This window comes from Anomalospiza imberbis, unplaced genomic scaffold, assembly GCF_031753505.1.
Source record: "Anomalospiza imberbis isolate Cuckoo-Finch-1a 21T00152 unplaced genomic scaffold, ASM3175350v1 scaffold_43, whole genome shotgun sequence".
In the NCBI taxonomy this organism is placed as follows: domain Eukaryota; kingdom Metazoa; phylum Chordata; class Aves; order Passeriformes; family Viduidae; genus Anomalospiza; species Anomalospiza imberbis.
Window position 1 is genome coordinate 67698 of NW_027100039.1, and position 16510 is coordinate 84207.

General features: G+C 54.1%; 3 protein-coding genes across 3 annotated transcripts in view; all 3 read right to left on the bottom strand.

The window, feature by feature from the left end:
• Positions 1 to 1437, bottom strand: part of LOC137466702 (keratin-associated protein 4-3-like) — a 2461-nt gene extending 1024 nt beyond the window's left edge. The window contains exons 1-3 of the mRNA XM_068178386.1: positions 1418 to 1437; positions 830 to 896; positions 452 to 592 (exon numbers count right to left, since the gene is read on the bottom strand). Coding sequence (XP_068034487.1) covers positions 452 to 592; positions 830 to 896; positions 1418 to 1437 — 228 coding nt within the window. The remainder of the gene's footprint in view (positions 1 to 451; positions 593 to 829; positions 897 to 1417) is intronic.
• Positions 1 to 7060, bottom strand: part of LOC137466753 (E3 ubiquitin-protein ligase BRE1A-like) — a 13248-nt gene extending 6188 nt beyond the window's left edge. Inside the window, exons 1-2 of the mRNA XM_068178435.1 lie at positions 7008 to 7060; positions 3249 to 3375 (exon numbers count right to left, since the gene is read on the bottom strand). Of these exons, the coding sequence (XP_068034536.1) occupies positions 3249 to 3375; positions 7008 to 7045 (165 nt within the window). The 5' untranslated portion in view covers positions 7046 to 7060. The remainder of the gene's footprint in view (positions 1 to 3248; positions 3376 to 7007) is intronic.
• The window catches only part of LOC137466706 (E3 ubiquitin-protein ligase BRE1B-like), a 115304-nt gene that overhangs the window by 23473 nt on the left and 75321 nt on the right, over positions 1 to 16510 (bottom strand). Inside the window, exons 14-18 of the mRNA XM_068178389.1 lie at positions 16141 to 16326; positions 15843 to 16069; positions 11976 to 12093; positions 10542 to 10691; positions 7558 to 7770 (exon numbers count right to left, since the gene is read on the bottom strand). Of these exons, the coding sequence (XP_068034490.1) occupies positions 7558 to 7770; positions 10542 to 10691; positions 11976 to 12093; positions 15843 to 16069; positions 16141 to 16326 (894 nt within the window). The remainder of the gene's footprint in view (positions 1 to 7557; positions 7771 to 10541; positions 10692 to 11975; positions 12094 to 15842; positions 16070 to 16140; positions 16327 to 16510) is intronic.

Here is a 16510-nt window from a genome sequence, read left to right on the forward strand (position 1 = left end):
GGAATTCCCGGATTTCCCGGATTTCCCAGGATTCCCAGATTTCCCAGATTTCCCAGATCTCCCGGATTTCCCAGAATCCCCGTAATTCCCGGGATCCCCGAACCCTCCCGGATTTCCCAGAATTCCCAGATCTCCCGGAATCCCCAGATCTCCCGGAATTCCCGTAATCCCGTAATTCCCGGGATCCCTGAACCCTCCTGGATTTCCCGGATTTCCCAGAATTCCCAGGATCCCCATAATCCCCGGAATTCCCGTAATTCCCGGAATTCCCGGGATCCCCGAACCCTCCCGGATTTCCCGGATTTCCCAGAAGTCCCAGATCTCCTGGAATCGCCGTAATTCCCGTAATTCCCGTAATTCCCGGATCTCCCGTAATTCCCGGATTTCCCAGAATTCCCCGGAATTCCCGTAACAATTCCCGTAACAATTCCCGTAGATCCCCGGGACCCACCTGGGCTCTCTTGAGGCTCAGCGCCTCCTTGTCCTTGGCGGCGCGGTTCTCGGCGGCGCACACCTGAAGCTCCCGCAGCCGCGCCTGCACGTGCTCGCCCTGCGCCCGCAGGTCCTCGGCCAGCTGCGCCGCCTCCACCGCCTGCCGGCGCGACCGCGCTCACCTGAGCACCCGCCTGGGCGCCCACCCGGGCACCCGAGCACCCACCTGGGTGCCCGCCCGGGCACCCACCTGAGCGCCCACCCGAGCACCCACCCTGAGCACCCACCTGGGCGCCGCCCGCCTGGGCACCCACCTGAGTGCCCACCCGGGCGCCACCCGCCTGGGCACCCATCTGAGCACCCGAGCACCCACCTGGGCACCCGCCTGGGCACCCACCTGAGCACCCACCTGGGCGCCGCCCGCCTGGGCACCCACCTGAGCGCCCACCCGCCTGGGCGCCCACCTGAGCACCCACCCGGGCACCCACCTGAGCACCCATCTGAGCACCCACCCGGGCACCCACCTGAGTGCCCACCTGAGCACCCACCTGGGCGCCGCCCGCCTGGGCACCCACCTGGGCGCCCACCCGAGCACCCACCTGAGCGCCCACCCGAGCACCCACCCGCCTGGGCACCCACCTGAGCACTCACCTGGGCGCCACCCGCCTGGGCACCCATCTGAGCACCCGAGCACCCACCTGGGCACCCGCCTGGGCACCCACCTGAGCACCCACCTGGGCGCCGCCCGCCTGGGCACCCACCTGAGCGCCCACCCGCCCGGGCACCCACCTGAGCGCCCACCCGTCTGGGCACCCACCTGAGTGCCCACCTGAGCACCCACCTGGGCAACCACCTGGGCACCCACCCACCCGAGCACCCACCCGGGCACCCCACCCACCCGGGCACCCACCTAAGCACCCACCTGGGCACGCACCCAGGCATGCACCCAGGCACCCACCTGGGCACCATGCACCTGGGCACCCACCTGGGCACGTACCCGGGCATGCGCCCAGGTATGCAACCGGGCACCCACCTGGGCACCCACCTGGGCATGCGCCCGGGGACGCAGCTGGGCACCCACCTGGGCACCCACCCAGGCACCCACCTGGGCATGCGCCCGGGCACCCACCTAAGCACCCGAGCACCCACCTGGGCACCCACCTGGGCACTCACCTGGGCGCCGCCCCGCCTGGGCACGCGCCCGGGGACGCACCCAAGCACGCACCCAGGTATGCACCCGAGCACCCACCTGAGCACCCACCTGGGCGCCCACCTGGGCACCACGCACCTGGGCACCCACCTGGGCGCGAACCTGGGCACGCACCCAGGTATGCACCCGGGCACCCACCTGGGCACCTACCTGGGCACGCACCCAGGGACGCACCTGGGCACCCACCTGGGCACCTGGGCACCCACCCCAGGCACCCACCTGGGCATGCGCCCGGGCACCCACCTAAGCACCCAAGCACCCACCTGGGCACCCACCTGGGCACCCCTGGGCACACCCGGGCACACCCGTGGGCACACCCGGGCACACCTGGGCACACCTGGGCACACCCGGGCACCCCTGGGCACACCTGGGCACACTCAGGCACACCTGGGCACCCCTGGGCACACCTGGGACCACACCTGTGGGCACACCTGGGCACACGCGGGCACGCGCGGGCACACCTGGGGGCACACCTGGGCACACGCGGGCACGCGCGGGCACACCTGTGGGCACACCTGGGCACACCCGGGCACACGCGGGCACACCTGGGGGCACACCTGGGGGCACACCTGGGGCCACACCCACGCACACCTGGGGACACACCTCGGGGCACCCACCTGGGCACACCTGGACACACCTGGGCACACCTGGGCACACCTGGGGGCACACCCACGCACACCTGGGGCCACACCCACGCACACCTGGGGACACACCTCGGGGCACCCCTGGGCACACCTGGGGGCACCCCTGGGCACACCTGGGCACACCTGGGGGCACCCCTGGGCACACCTGGGCACACCTGGGGGCACCCCTGGGCACACCTGGGCACACCTGGGGGCACACCTGGGCACACCTGGGCACACCTGGGCACACCTGGGCACACCCGGGCACACCTGGGCACACCTGGGCACACCTGGGCACACCTGGGGCCACACCCACGCACACCTGGGGACACACCTCGGGGCACCCACCTGGGCACACCTGGACACACCTGGGCACACCTGGGCACACCTGGGGGCACACCTGGGGCCACACCCACGCACACCTGGGGACACACCTCGGGGCACCCCTGGGCACCCCTGGGCACACCTGGGGGCACCCCTGGGCACACCTGGGCACACCTGGGGGCACACCTGGGCACACCTGGGACCACACCTGGGGGCACACCTGGGCACACCTGGGACCACACCTGGGCACACCCGGGCACACCTGGGCACACCTGGGCACCCCTGGGACCACACCTGGGCACACCCGGGCACACCTGGGGGCACACCCGGGCACACCTGGGGCACACCCGGGCACACCTTGGCACACCTGGGGGCACACGTGGGCACACCTGGGCACCCCCGGGCACACCTGGGGGCACCCCCGGGCACACCCGGGGGCACACCTGGGGACACACCCAGGCACACCTTGGCACACCTGGGCACACCCGGGAACACCTGGGCACACCCGGGCACACCTGGGCACCCCTGGGCACCCCTGGGACCACACCTGGGCACACCCGGGCACACCTGGGCACACCTGTGGGCACACCCGGGCACACCTGGGCACCCCTGGGCTCACCTGGGCACACCTGGGCACACCTGGGCAGGGCAGCGCTCACCTTCCTCTTGTGCAGCTCGAGCGCCTGCGAGCGCAGGCTCAGCTCCTTCTCCACGGCGCCCAGGGCGCTCTGCAGGCCCCCGCTCCTTCTCCTCCAGCTTCTGCACCACCTGCAGCTGCGCCTCCACCTGCGCACAGCACTCATTAGTCACTAATTAATCATTAATTAGTCATTAATTAGCGCAATCAGCTCCTTAATAGCCAAAATCAGGGAGTTTAGGGCCAAAATCAGGGCGTTATTAGCTCATTATTAGCGCTAATTAGCGTCATTTATTCTCCTCCAGCTTCTGCACCACCTGCAGCTGCGCCTTCACCTGCACACAGCGCTCATTAGTCACTAATTAATCATTAATTAGTCATTAATTAGCGCAATTGGCTCGTTAATAGATGAAATTATGGCCGTTTTAGCCATAATTAGGCAATTATTAGCTCATTATTAGCGCTAATTAGGTCCTAATAGGGTTCCTGGAGCTCCTGCTCCACCTGCAGCTGCGCCTTCACCTGCACACAGCGCTCATTAGTCACTAATTAATCATTAATTAGTCATTAATTAGCGCAATTGGCTCGTTAATAGATGAAATTATGGCCGTTTTAGCCATAATTAGGCAATTATTAGCTCATTATTAGCGCTAATTAGGTCCTAATAGGGTTCCTGGAGCTCCTGCTCCACCTGCAGCTGCGCCTCCACCTGCGCACAGCGCTAATTAGTCATTAATTAACCATTAATTAATCATTAATTAGCGAAATCAGCTCATTAATAGATGAAATTATGGCGGTTTTAGCCATAATTAGGCAATTATTAGCTCATTATTAGCGCTAATTAGCGTCTGTGCCTTCTCCTCCAGCTTCTGCACCACCTGCAGCTGCGCCTCCACCTGCACACCAGCGCTCATTAGTCACTAATTAATCATTAATTAGTCATTAATTAGCGAAATCAGCTCATTAAGAGCCAAAATCAGGGAGTTTAGGGCCAAAATCAGGGCGTTATTAGCTCATTATTAGCGCTAATTAGCGTCATTTATTCTCCTCCAGCTTCTGCACCACCTGCAGCTGCGCCTCCACCTGCGCACAGTGCTAATTAGTCACTAATTAGTCATTAATTAATCATTAATTAGCAAAACCAGCTCGTTAATAGATGAAATTATGGCGATTTCAGCCATAATTAGGCAATTATTAGCCCATTATTAGCGCTAATTAGGTCCTAATAGAGTTCCTGGAGCTCCTGCTCCACCTGCAGCTGCACCTCCACCTGCGCACAGCGCTAATTAGTCACTAATTAATCATTAATTAATCATTAATTAGCACAATCAGCTCCTTAAGAGCCAAAATCAGGCAGTTTAGGGCCAAAATCAGGGCGTTATTAGCTCATTATTAGCGCTAATTAGCGTCATTTATTCTCCTCCAGCTTCTGCACCACCTGCAGCTGCGCCTCCACCTGCGCACAGCGCTAATTAGTCATTAGTTAATCATTAATTAATCATTAATTAGCGAAACCAGCTCGTTAATAGATGAAATTATGGCGGTTTCAGCCATAATTAGGCAATTATTAGCTCATTATTAGCGCTAATTAGCGTCATTTATTCTCCTCCAGCTTCTGCACCACCTGCAGCTGCGCCTCCACCTGCACACAGCGCTAATTAGTCATTAATTAATCATTAATTAGTCATTAATTAGCGAAAGCAGCTCGTTAATAGATGAAATTATGGCGGTTTTAGCCATAATTAGGCAATTATTAGCTCATTATTAGCGCTAATTAGGTCCTAATAAGGTTCCTGGAGCTCCTGCTCCACCTGCAGCTGCGCCTCCACTTGCACAATTAATTATTAATTAATAATTAATCGCTAATTACCAAAATCAGCTCATTAACAGCTAAAACTACAGCAGTTTTAGACATTATTAGATAATTATTAGGCAATTATTAGGAATTAATTAGGGTCTAATTGGCCTCCTGAAGCTCCTGCCCCCAGCTGCACAGCTAATTAATTAGTCAGTAATTAATCGCTACTTAGCAAAATTAGCTCGTTATTAATTGGAACTCGAGCATTATTAGATTCGCACTAATTAGCACTAATAATGACTAATAATCATTAATAATTAATTATGATAATTAGCAACCATTAATAATTAATGGTTAGTAACTAATAATCACTAATAACAACTAATAAATAAATAAAAATAACTAATAACTAATTAATAATAGCAATTAATGACTAATAAAAACCATTAATAACTCATAAATTATTTCTAATGATTATTAAAATTTAATTAATTAATAATTAGTGGCTAATTAATGAGTTTTTGGGCTCCCACCTGTGCCTTGAAGGCCAGCACCTGCTGGGCCAGCTCATTAGTGGCTATTAAGTAGCTAATAAACCCTATTAATAGCTAATAAAACATTATTAGTGGCTATTAAAATTTAATTAATTGATAATTAATGATAATTAATGACTTTTTCAGAGTCCCACCTGTGCCTTGAGGGCCAGCACCTGCTGGGCCAGCTCATTAGTGGCTATTAAGCAGCTAATAAACCCTATTAATAACTAATAAAACATCATTAGTGGCTATTAAAATTTAATTAATTGATAATTAATGATAATTAATGACTTTTTCAGAGTCCCCACCTGTGCCTTGAGGGCCAGCACCCTGCTCGGCCAGCTCATTAGTGGCTATTAAGTAGCTAATAAACCCTATTAATAGCTAATAAATAGCTAATAATGACTATTAAACAGCTAAAAACCCGATTAGTGACTAATAAATACCTGTAATTAAGAATAATTAATTATTAATTAATGACTAATTAATGAATTTCAGGGTCCCACCTGCGCCTTGAGGGCCAGCACCTGCTGGGCCAGCTCATTAGTGGCTATTAAGTAGCTAATAAACACTATTAATAACTAATAAATAGCTAATAATGCCTATTAAACAGCTAAAAAACCCCATTAGTGACTAATAAATACCTGTAATTAGTAATAATTAATTATTAATTAATGACTAATTAATGAATTTCAGGGTCCCACCTGCGCCTTGAGGGCCAGCACCTGCTGGGCCAGCTCATTAGTGGCTATTAAGTAGCTAATAAACCTAATTAATAACTAATAAATAGCTAATAATCCCTATTAAACAGCTAAAAACCCCATTAGTGACTAATAAATACCTGTAAAGAGTAATAATTAATTATTAATGACTAATTAATGACTTTTTCAGAGTCCCACCTGCGCCTTGAGGGCCAGCACCTGCTGGGCCAGCTCATTCGTGGCTATTAGACATCTAATAAACCCTATTAATAACTAATAAATAGCTAATAATGCCTATTAAACAGCTAAAACCCCATTAGTGACTAATAAATACCTGTAATTAGTAATAATTATTAATTAATTACTAATTAATGACATCTTCAGGGTCCCACCTGCGCCTTGAGGGCCAGCACCTGCTGGGCCAGCTCATTAATGGCTATTAGACATCTAATAAACCCTATTAATAACTAATAAAACATTATTAGTGGCTATTAAAATTTAATTAATTGATAATTAATGATAATTAATGACTTCTTCAGGGTCCCACCTGTGCCTTGAGGGCCAGCACCTGCTGGGCCAGCTCATTAGTGGCTATTAAGTAGCTAATAAACCCTATTAATAACTAATAATTAGCTAATAATGCCTATTAAACAGCTTAAAAACCCCATTAGTGACTAATAAATATCTGTAAATAGGAATAATTAATTATTAATTAGTGACTAATTAATGACTTTTCAGGGTCCCACCTGCGCCTTGAGGGCCAGCACCTGCTCGGCCAGCTCATTCGTGGCTATTAGACATCTAATAAACCCTATTAATAACTAATAAATAGCTAATAATGCTTATTAAACAGCTAAAACCCCATTAGTGACTAATAAATACCTGTAATTAGTAATAATTAATTATTAATTAATGATAATTAATGACTACTTCAGGGTCCCACCTGCGCCTTGAGGGCCAGCACCTGCTGGGCCAGCTCATTAGTGGCTATTAAGTAGCTAATAAACACTATTAATAACTAATAAATAGCTAATAATGCCTATTAAACAGCTAAAAACCCCATTAATGACTAATAAATACCTGTAAATAGGAATAATTAATTATTAATTAATGACTAATTAATGACTTTTCAGGGTCCCACCTGTGCCTTGAGGGCCAGCACCTGCTGGGCCAGCTCATTAGTGGCTATTAAGCAGCTAATAAACCCTATTAATAACTAATAAAACATCATTAGTGGCTATTAAAATTTAATTAATTGATAATTAACTGATAATTAATGACTTTTTGAGGTCCCACCTGTGCCTTGAGGGCCAGCACCTGCTCGGCCAGCTCGTCCTTCTCCTCGCGCAGCAGCTTGTGGATCTGGTTGGCTTTGATGCGCTCCGACATCAGCTTGAAGTTGGCGTCGTCCTTCTCGCGCAGCTGCTGCAGCAGCCGCAGGTTCTGCTCCTGCATGTCCTCGAAGGCCTGGCCCGTCACGTCCATCTCCGACAGCAGCGCCTCCTCCTCCTGCGCCGGACAACATGGCCGCCGTCAGCCGGGCGGGCAAGATGGCCGCCGACGGCATATTACAAGCGGGGGATGGCAGGGAATAGGACAAAATGGCTGCTGTCAGTGAGTCAGGCAAGATGGCCACCATCAGTGGGGCAGGCAAGATGGCCGCCGCCAGCATATTACAAGCAGGGGATGGCAGGGAACAGGACAAGATGGCTGCCGTCAGCAGGGTGGGCAAGATGGCCGCCATTCAGCGGGGCAGGCAAGATGGCCGCCGCCAGCATATTACAAGCAGGGGATGGCAGGGAACAGGACAAAATGGCTGCCGTCAACAGGGTAGGCAAGATGGCCGCCACCAGCATATTACAAGCGGGGGATGGCAGGGAATAGGGCAAGATGGCTGCCATCAGTGGGTCAGGCAAGATGGCCGCCATCAGCGAGGCAGGCAAGATGGCCGCCGCTGGCATATTACAAGCAGGGGATGGCAGGGAACAGAACAAAATGGCTGCCATCAGTAGGGTAGGCAACATAGCCGCCATCAGCGGGGCAGGCAAGATGGCCGCCGCCAGCATATTACAAGTGGGGGATGGCAAAGAATAGGGCAAGATGGCTGCCGTCAGTGGGTCAGGCAAGATGGCCGCCATTCAGCGGGGCAGGCAAGATGGCTGCCGCCAGCATATTACAAGCGGGGGATGGCAGGGAATAGGGCAAGATGGCTGCCGTCAGTGGGTCAGGCAAGATGGCCGCCATCAGCAGGGTAGGCAAGATGGCCGCCATCAGCGGGTCAGGCAAGATGGCCGCCATCAGTGGGGCAGGCAAGATGGCTGCCATCAGCATATTACAAGCAGGGGATGGCAGGGAACAGGACAAAATGGCTGCTGTCAGTAGGGTGGGCAAGATGGCCGCTATCAGCGGGGCAGGCAAGATGGCCGCCATCAGCGGGGCAGGCAAGATGGCCGCCGCCAGCATATTACAAGCAGGGGATGGCAGGGAATAGGGCAAGATGGCTGCCGTCAGTGGGTCAGGCAAGATGGCCGCCATCAGTGGGGCAGGCAAGATGGCCGCCGCCAGCATATTACAAGTGGGGGATGGCAGGGAACAGGACAAAATGGCTGCCATCAGCAGGGTAGGCAAGATGGCTGCCATCAGTGGGGCAGACAAAATGGCTGCCATCAATGGGGCAGGCAAGATGGCCGACATTAGGGAATGGGACAAGATGGCCGACTTTACTGAATGGGACAAGATGGCCGACATTAGGGAGCAGAACAAGATGGCCGACGTGAGAAGGTACAATAACCCACGGACACAAGATGGCTGCCGTCAGCGGGCAGGGCCAGATGGGTGACGTCAGGGGATGGGGTGGGATGAGTGAAGTCAGTGGGTGGGGCAAGATGGCAGCCCATCAGTGGGCGGGGCTGGGTGGGGAACCACAGGGAACGGGACAAGATGGCCGACAAGAGGGAACGACACAAGATGGCTGACAGAGAATGGGACAAGATGGCCGACATGAGGGAAGGACACAAGATGGCCGACAGAGAATGGGACAAGATGGCCGACATGAGAGAAGGACACAAGATGGCCGACACAAGGTGATGACACAAGATGGCCAACATTCAAACTCATATTAACTCATAGGGACAAGATGGCTGCCATCAGTGGGCGGGGCCAGCTGGGCGAGGTCCAGGAATGGGACAAGATGGCCGACACTGAGGAACAGCTGTGCCCAGCTGTGCCCAGGTGTATCCGAGGTTTGTGCCCAGGTGCCCCCAGATGTGACCAGGTGTGCCCCAGGTGTACCCAGCTCTATCCCAGCTGTGCCCAGGTGTGCCCGGCCCTGCCCTCACCTGTCCCAGGTGTGCCCAGCTCTATCCCAGATGTGCCCAGGTGTATCCCAGGTGTGCCCGGCCGTGCCCTCACCTGTCCCAGCTCTATCCCAGCTGTGCCCAGGTGTGCCCAGGTGTGCCCAGGTGTGCCCTCACCTGTCCCAGGTGTATCCCAGCTGTGCCCAGGTGTGCCCAGCTCTACCCCAGGTGTGCCCAGCTGTGCCCAGCTGTGCCCGGCCGTGCCCTCACCTGTCCCAGGTGCATCCCAGGTGTATCCCAGGTGTGCCCAGCTGTGCCCAGCTGTGCCCGGCCATGCCCTCACCTGTCCCAGGTGTGTCATGGGGTGCCCAGGTGTGCCCCAGCTGTGCCCGGCCGTGCCCTCACCTGTCCCAGCTCTATCCCAGCTGTGCCCAGGTGTGCCCAGGTGTGCCCTCACCTGTCCCAGGTGTATCCCAGCTGTGCCCAGCTGTGCCCGGCCGTGCCCTCACCTGTCCCAGGTGTGCCCAGCTGTGCCCAGCTGTGCCCAGCTGTGCCCGGCTGTGCCCTCACCTGTCCCAGCTGTATCCCAGGTGTGCCCAGCTGTGCCCAGCTGTGCCCGGCCGTGCCCTCACCTGTCCCAGGTGTGCCCAGCTGTGCCCAGCTGTGCCCGGCCGTGCCCTCACCTGTCCCAGGTGTATCCCAGCTGTGCCCAGGTGTGCCCAGGTGTGCCCTCACCTGTCCCAGGTGTATCCCAGCTGTGCCCAGGTGTGCCCAGCTGTGCCCCGGCCATGCCCTCACCTATCCCAGGTGTATCCCAGGTGTATCCCAGCTGTGCCCAGGTGTGCCCAGGTGTGCCCAGCTGTGCCCGGCCGTGCCCTCACCTGTCCCAGGTGTATCCCAGCTGTGCCCAGGTGTGCCCGGCCGTGCCCTCACCTGTCCCAGCTGTGCCCAGCTGTGCCCAGCTGTGCCCGGCCGTGCCCTCACCTGCTTGGTGGCCGCCAGCCTCCTCTGCAGGTGCTCGATCTGCTCCTCGCTGAGCCGCAGCCGCCGCAGCGCCTCCTCGTCCGCCAGCTTCTTGCTCTCGCGGCGCTCGCGCTCCTCCAGCTCCCGCCAGCGCCCCCGCAGCTCCTCCAGCTCGTTAATTAACCGGTAATTAGCGTTAATTACACCCTAATCAGCCGCCAATCAGTGCTCCTTTCGCTAATTAGCCAACGGGAAGGAACGGGAAGGAACGGCAGCTTCTTGCTCTCGCGGCGCTCGCGCTCCTCCAGCTCCCGCCAGCGCCCCCCGCAGCTCCTCCAGCTCGTTAATTAACCGGTAATTACCGTTAATTACACCCTAATCAGCCGCCAATCAGCACCCCTTTCGCTAATTAGCCAACGGGAAGGAACGGGAAGGAACGGCAGCTTCTTGCTCTCGCGCTCCTCCAGCTCGTTAATTAACCATTAATTACCGTTAATTACACCCTAATCAGCCGCCAATCAGCGCCCCTTTCGCTAATTAGCCAAGGGGAAGGAACGGCAGCTTCTTGCTCCTCGCTCCTCCAGCTCGTTAATTAACCGGTAATTACCGTTAATTACACCCTAATCAGCCGCCAATCAGCGCCCTTTCGCTAATTAGCCAACGGGAAGGAACAGCAGCTTCTTGCTCTCGCGCTACTCCAGCTCGTTAATTAGCCGGTAATTACCATTAATTACACCCTAATCAGCCGCCAATCAGCGCCCCTTTCGCTAATTAGCCAACGGGAAGGAACGGCAGCTTCTTGCTCTGCGCTCCTCCAGCTCGTTAATTAACCGTAATTACCGTTAATTACACCCTAATCAGCCGCCAATCAGCGCCCCTTTCGCTAATTAGCCAACGGGAAGGAACGGCAGCTTCTTGCTCTGTGCTCCTCCAGCTCATTAATTAACCATTAATTACCGTTAATTACATCCTAATCAGCCGCCAATCAGCGCCCCTTTTGCTAATTAGCCAAGGGGAAGGAACGGCAGCTTCTTGCTCTCGCGCTCCTTCAGCTCCCTGCAGCTCCTCCAGCTCGTTAATTAACCGGTAATTACCGTTAATTACATCCTAATCAGCTGCCAATCAGCGCCCCTTTCGCTAATTAGCCAACGGGAAGGAACGGCAGCTTCTTGCTCTTCCAGCTCCCCGCAGCTCCTCCAGCTCGTTAATTACCCGATAATTAATCATTAATTAGGCACTAATTAACACCACTGTACCAACCCAACCCGTGGCGCTAATCAATGCCTAATTAGCATTAATTAGCATCTCATTACCAACAATTCATCCCATTTGTTCCTCGCCCAACCCCCAATTAACGACCGACAGCTCGTTAAGCCCCCATTAGGACGCGCCAACGCAAGAACCCGACCCGCGGCGTTACCGGCCGCCTAATTAGCGTTAATTAGCGCTAATTACCTCGGCCTTGCTCTTCCTCTCGGCGGCCATGAGCGTCACCTTGTCGCGCTGCTCCTTGGGCGCCGATTTGTACATGTCCAGCAGCAGCTTCATCTCCTTCTGGTTCTCCTGCGCCTTCCTGGGGGGCGTTCCCGTCTCATTTACATCTCATTTGCATATTCAAAAATCACTACGCCCATCCATTTGGCTCCACCCCTTTTGTTTCAACCCAAATCCCCCAAAATTGGCCATAAAGGACCCCAAAAATTGACCCCAAATTTAACTTCCTGTCCCATCCTCATAGAGTTTGCATCTCATTTCCACCTCATTTGCATATTCAAAAATCACAGTGCCCCATCCATTTGGCTCCACCCCTTTTGTTTCAACCCAAATCCCCCCAAAATTGGCCGTGAAAAACCCCAAAAATCAACCCCAAATTCAATGTCCTTTGCCTTCCTCAAAGAACCTGCACCTAATTTCCGTCTCATTTGCATATTCAAAAACCACCACGCCCATCCATTTGGCTCCACCCCCTTTAATTTCAACCCAAAACCCCCAAAATTGGCACTAAAGGGCCCCAAAAATTGACCTCGAATTCAATTCCCTGTCCCTTCTGCATTGAGTTTGCATCTCATTTCCACCTCATTTGCATATTTATACGGATCACGCCCATCCATTTGGCTCCTCCCCTTTTGTTTCAACCCAAATCCCGGAAAATTGGCACTAAAGGGCCCCAAAAATTGAACTCGAATTTAATTTCCTGTCCCTTCCGCATTCAGTTTGCATCTCATTTCCATCTCATTTGCATATTCAAAAATCACAGTGCCCATCCATTTGGCTCCACCCCTTTAATTTCAACCCAAAACCCCCAAAATTGGCACTAAAGGACCCCAAAAATCCACTCCGAGGTGAATTTCCTGTCCCTTCCTCATTGAGCTTGCATCTCATTTCCATCTCATTTGCATATTCAGAAACCACCACGCCCACCACTTGGCTCCACCCCTTTTGTTTCAACCCAAAACCCCCAAAATTGGCAATAAAGGGCCCAAAAAATTGACCTCGAATTTAATTTCCTGTCCCTTCCGCATTCAGTTTGTATCTCATTTCCATCTCATTTGCATATTCAAAAATCACAGTGCCCATCCATTTGGCTCCACCCCTTTTGTTTCCACCCAAATCCCCCAAAATTGGCCATGAAGGACCCCAAAAATCGACCCAAAATTTAACTTCCTGTCCCATCCTCATTGAGCTTGCATCTCATTTCCACCTCATTTGCATATTCAAAAATCACAGTGCCCATCCATTTGGCTCCACCCCTTTTATTTCAACCCAAAACCCCCAAAATTGGCCATGAAGGACCCCAAAAATCAACCCCAAATTCAATGTCCTTTGCCTTCCTCAAAGAACCTGCACCTAATTTCCGTCTCATTTGCATATTCAAAAACCACCACGCCCATCCATTTGGCTCCACCCCTTTAATTTCACCCCAAACCCCCAAAAATTGACCCCGAAGGGCCCCAAAAATCGGCCCCAATTTTAATTTCCTGCACCTTCCTCACAGAGCCCGCATCTCATTTCCATCTCATTTGCATATTTATACGGATCACGCCCATCCGTTTGGCTCCACCCCTTTTGTTTCAACCCAAAATCCCCAAAATTGGCACTAAAGGGCCCCAAAAATTGACCTCGAACTTAATTTCCTGTCCCTTCCTCATTGAGTTTGCATCTCATTTCCACCTCATTTGCATATTTATACGGATCACGCCCATCCATTTGGCTCCTCCCCTTTTGTTTCAACCCAAACCCCCCAAAATTGGCACTAAAGGGCCCCAAAAATTGACCTCGAATTTAATTTCCTGTCCCTTCCACATTGAGTTTGCATCTCATTTCCATCTCATTTGCATATTCAAAAATCACAGTGCCCATCCATTTGGCTCCACCCCTTTTGTTTCAACCCAAATCCCCCAAAATTGGCACTAAAGGGCCCAAAAATTGACCCCGAATTTAATTTCCTGTGTCTGCCTCATTAAACCTGCCTCAGTTTCCCTCCAAATCCCCCCAGTTCCTCTCAGCTCCGCCCCAGAACGCCGCCCACGCCCCTCATTAGCATCTCATTTGCATAAACACACATTTAAAACCACCAAAACCCCTCCCAATTCCCCCCAAAATTCCCTTAAACCTTCCTCAGTTTCCCTCCAAATCCCGCCAGCTCCTCTCAGCTCCGCCCCAAAACCCCGCCCATGTCCCTCATTAGCATCTCATTTGCATAAACACATCTTTAAAACACCCAAACCCCTCCCAATTCCTCCAAAAATTCCCATAAACCTCCCTCAGTTTCCCTCCAAATCCCCCCAGTTCCTCTCAGCTCCGCCCCGGAACCCCGCCCACGTCCCTCATTAGCATCTCATTTACATGAACACCTGTAAAACCACCCAAAACTCCTCCCAATTCCCCAAAATTCCCTTAAACCTCCCTCAGTTTCCCTCCAAATCCCCCCAGTTCCTCTCAGCTCCGCCCCAAAACCCCGCCCACATCCCTCATTAGCATCTCATTTGCATAAACACCTGTAAAACCTCCCAAACCCCTCCCAATTCCCCCAAAATTTCCCTTAAACCTCCCTCAGTTTCCCTCCAAATCCCCCCAGTTCCTCTCAGCTCCGCCCCGGAACCCCTCCCACGCCCCTCATTAGCATCTCATTTGCATAAACACACCTTTAAACCCCCCAAACCCCTCTCAATTCCCCCAAAATTCCCTTAAACCTCCCTCAGTTTCCCTCCAAATTCCCCCAGTTCCTCTCAGCTCCTCCCCAAAACCCCACCCACGTCCCTCATTAGCATCTCATTTGCATAAACACCCCCTTTAAACCCTCCCCAATCCCCTCCCAAGCTCCCAAAATTCCCTTAAACCTCCCTCAGTTTCCCTCCAAATCCCCCCAGTTCCTCTCAGCTCTGCCCCCGGAACACCGCCCACGTCCCTCATTAGCATCTCATTTACATAAACACCTGTAAAACCACCAAAACTCCTCCCAATTCCCCAAAATTCCCTTAAACTTCCCTCAGTTTCCCTCCAAATCCTCCCAGTTCCTCTCAGCTCCGCCCCGGAACGCCGCCCACGTCCCTCATTAGCATCTCATTTGCATAAACACCCCTTTAAACCCTCCCCAAGCCCCTCCCAAGCCCCCAAAATTCCCTTAAACCTCCCTCAGTTTCCCTCCAAATCCCCCCAGTTCTTCTCAGCTCCGCCCCAAAACCCCACCCACGTCCCTCATTAGCATCTCATTTAAACACACCTTTAAAACCACCAAAACCCCTCTCGATTCCCCCAAAAATTCCCTTAAACCTCCCTCAGTTTCCCTCCAAATCCCCCCAGCTCCTCTCAGCTCCGCCCCAAAACCCCACCCATGTCCCTCATTAGCATCTCATTTGCATAAACACACATTTAAAACACCCAAAACACCTCCCAACCCCCCCAAAATTCCCTTAAACCTCCCTCAGTTTCCCTCCAAATCCCCCAGTTCCTCTCAGCTCCGCCCCAAAACCCCGCTCACGCCCCTCATTAGCATCTCATTTGCATAAACACACCTTTAAAACCGCCCAAAACCCCTCCCAATTCCCCCCAAAATTCCCTTAAACCTTCCTCAGTTTCCCTCCAAATCCCGCCAGCTCCTCTCAGCTCCGCCCCAAAACCCCGCCCACGCCCCTCATTAGCATCTCATTTGCATAAACACACCTTTAAACCCTCCCCAAACCCCTCCCAATTCCCCCAAAAATCCCCTTAAACCTCCCTCAGTTTCCCTCCAAATCCCCCCAGTTCCTCTCAGCTCCGCCCCCGGAACCCCGCCCACGTCCCTCATTAGCATCTCATTTGCATGGCCCCGCCCCCACTCACTTGAGCTCCGCCCTCAGCTGCTTCAGCACCTCCGAGTCTTTCTTCTTGCCCTCCTCGGCCCCGCCCTTGGGCCGCTCCCGCCCCTCCCCCCGCGCCCCTCCCCCCACCCCCCGCTCGGGGCGGGGCCTGGGAGGGGGCGGGGGCCGGCGGCCTGGGAGGGGGCGGGGCTTGTGGGGCCTGGGGGGCGGGGTTAGGGGTGGGGGAGGGGCCCGGGGGTTCCTCCTCCTCTTCCTTGGGCGGGGGAGGGGCGGGTTTGGGGGGGAGGGTCCTGGGAAGGGGCGGGGCCGGAGGAGGCCACGCCCTCTTTGTCATCGGAGGGGGGAGGGGCCGGGGTGGGGGGGCGGGGTTTCCTCCGGGGGAGGGGCGGAGCTTGAGGAGGGGCGGGGCCTGAGGAGGAGGAGGAGGAGCTGGAGGAGGAGGGGGGAGGGGGTGGGGGAGGGGCGGGGCTGGGTGGGGGCGGGGCGCCGCTGGCCTGGAGGCGGAGCTAAAAGAGAAAAGGGGGAGGAGTCAGGGGACACACCCCATTTAAATGGGGCCACGCCCATTTTAACCACACCCATCAAAGTCTCTCTTAAAGGGGCCACGCCCACGTAAATCTCACCTTTGCTCTTAAAGGGACCACACCCCTCTTTAAAGGAAGCCCCGCCCCTTTAAGCCACACCCACCCA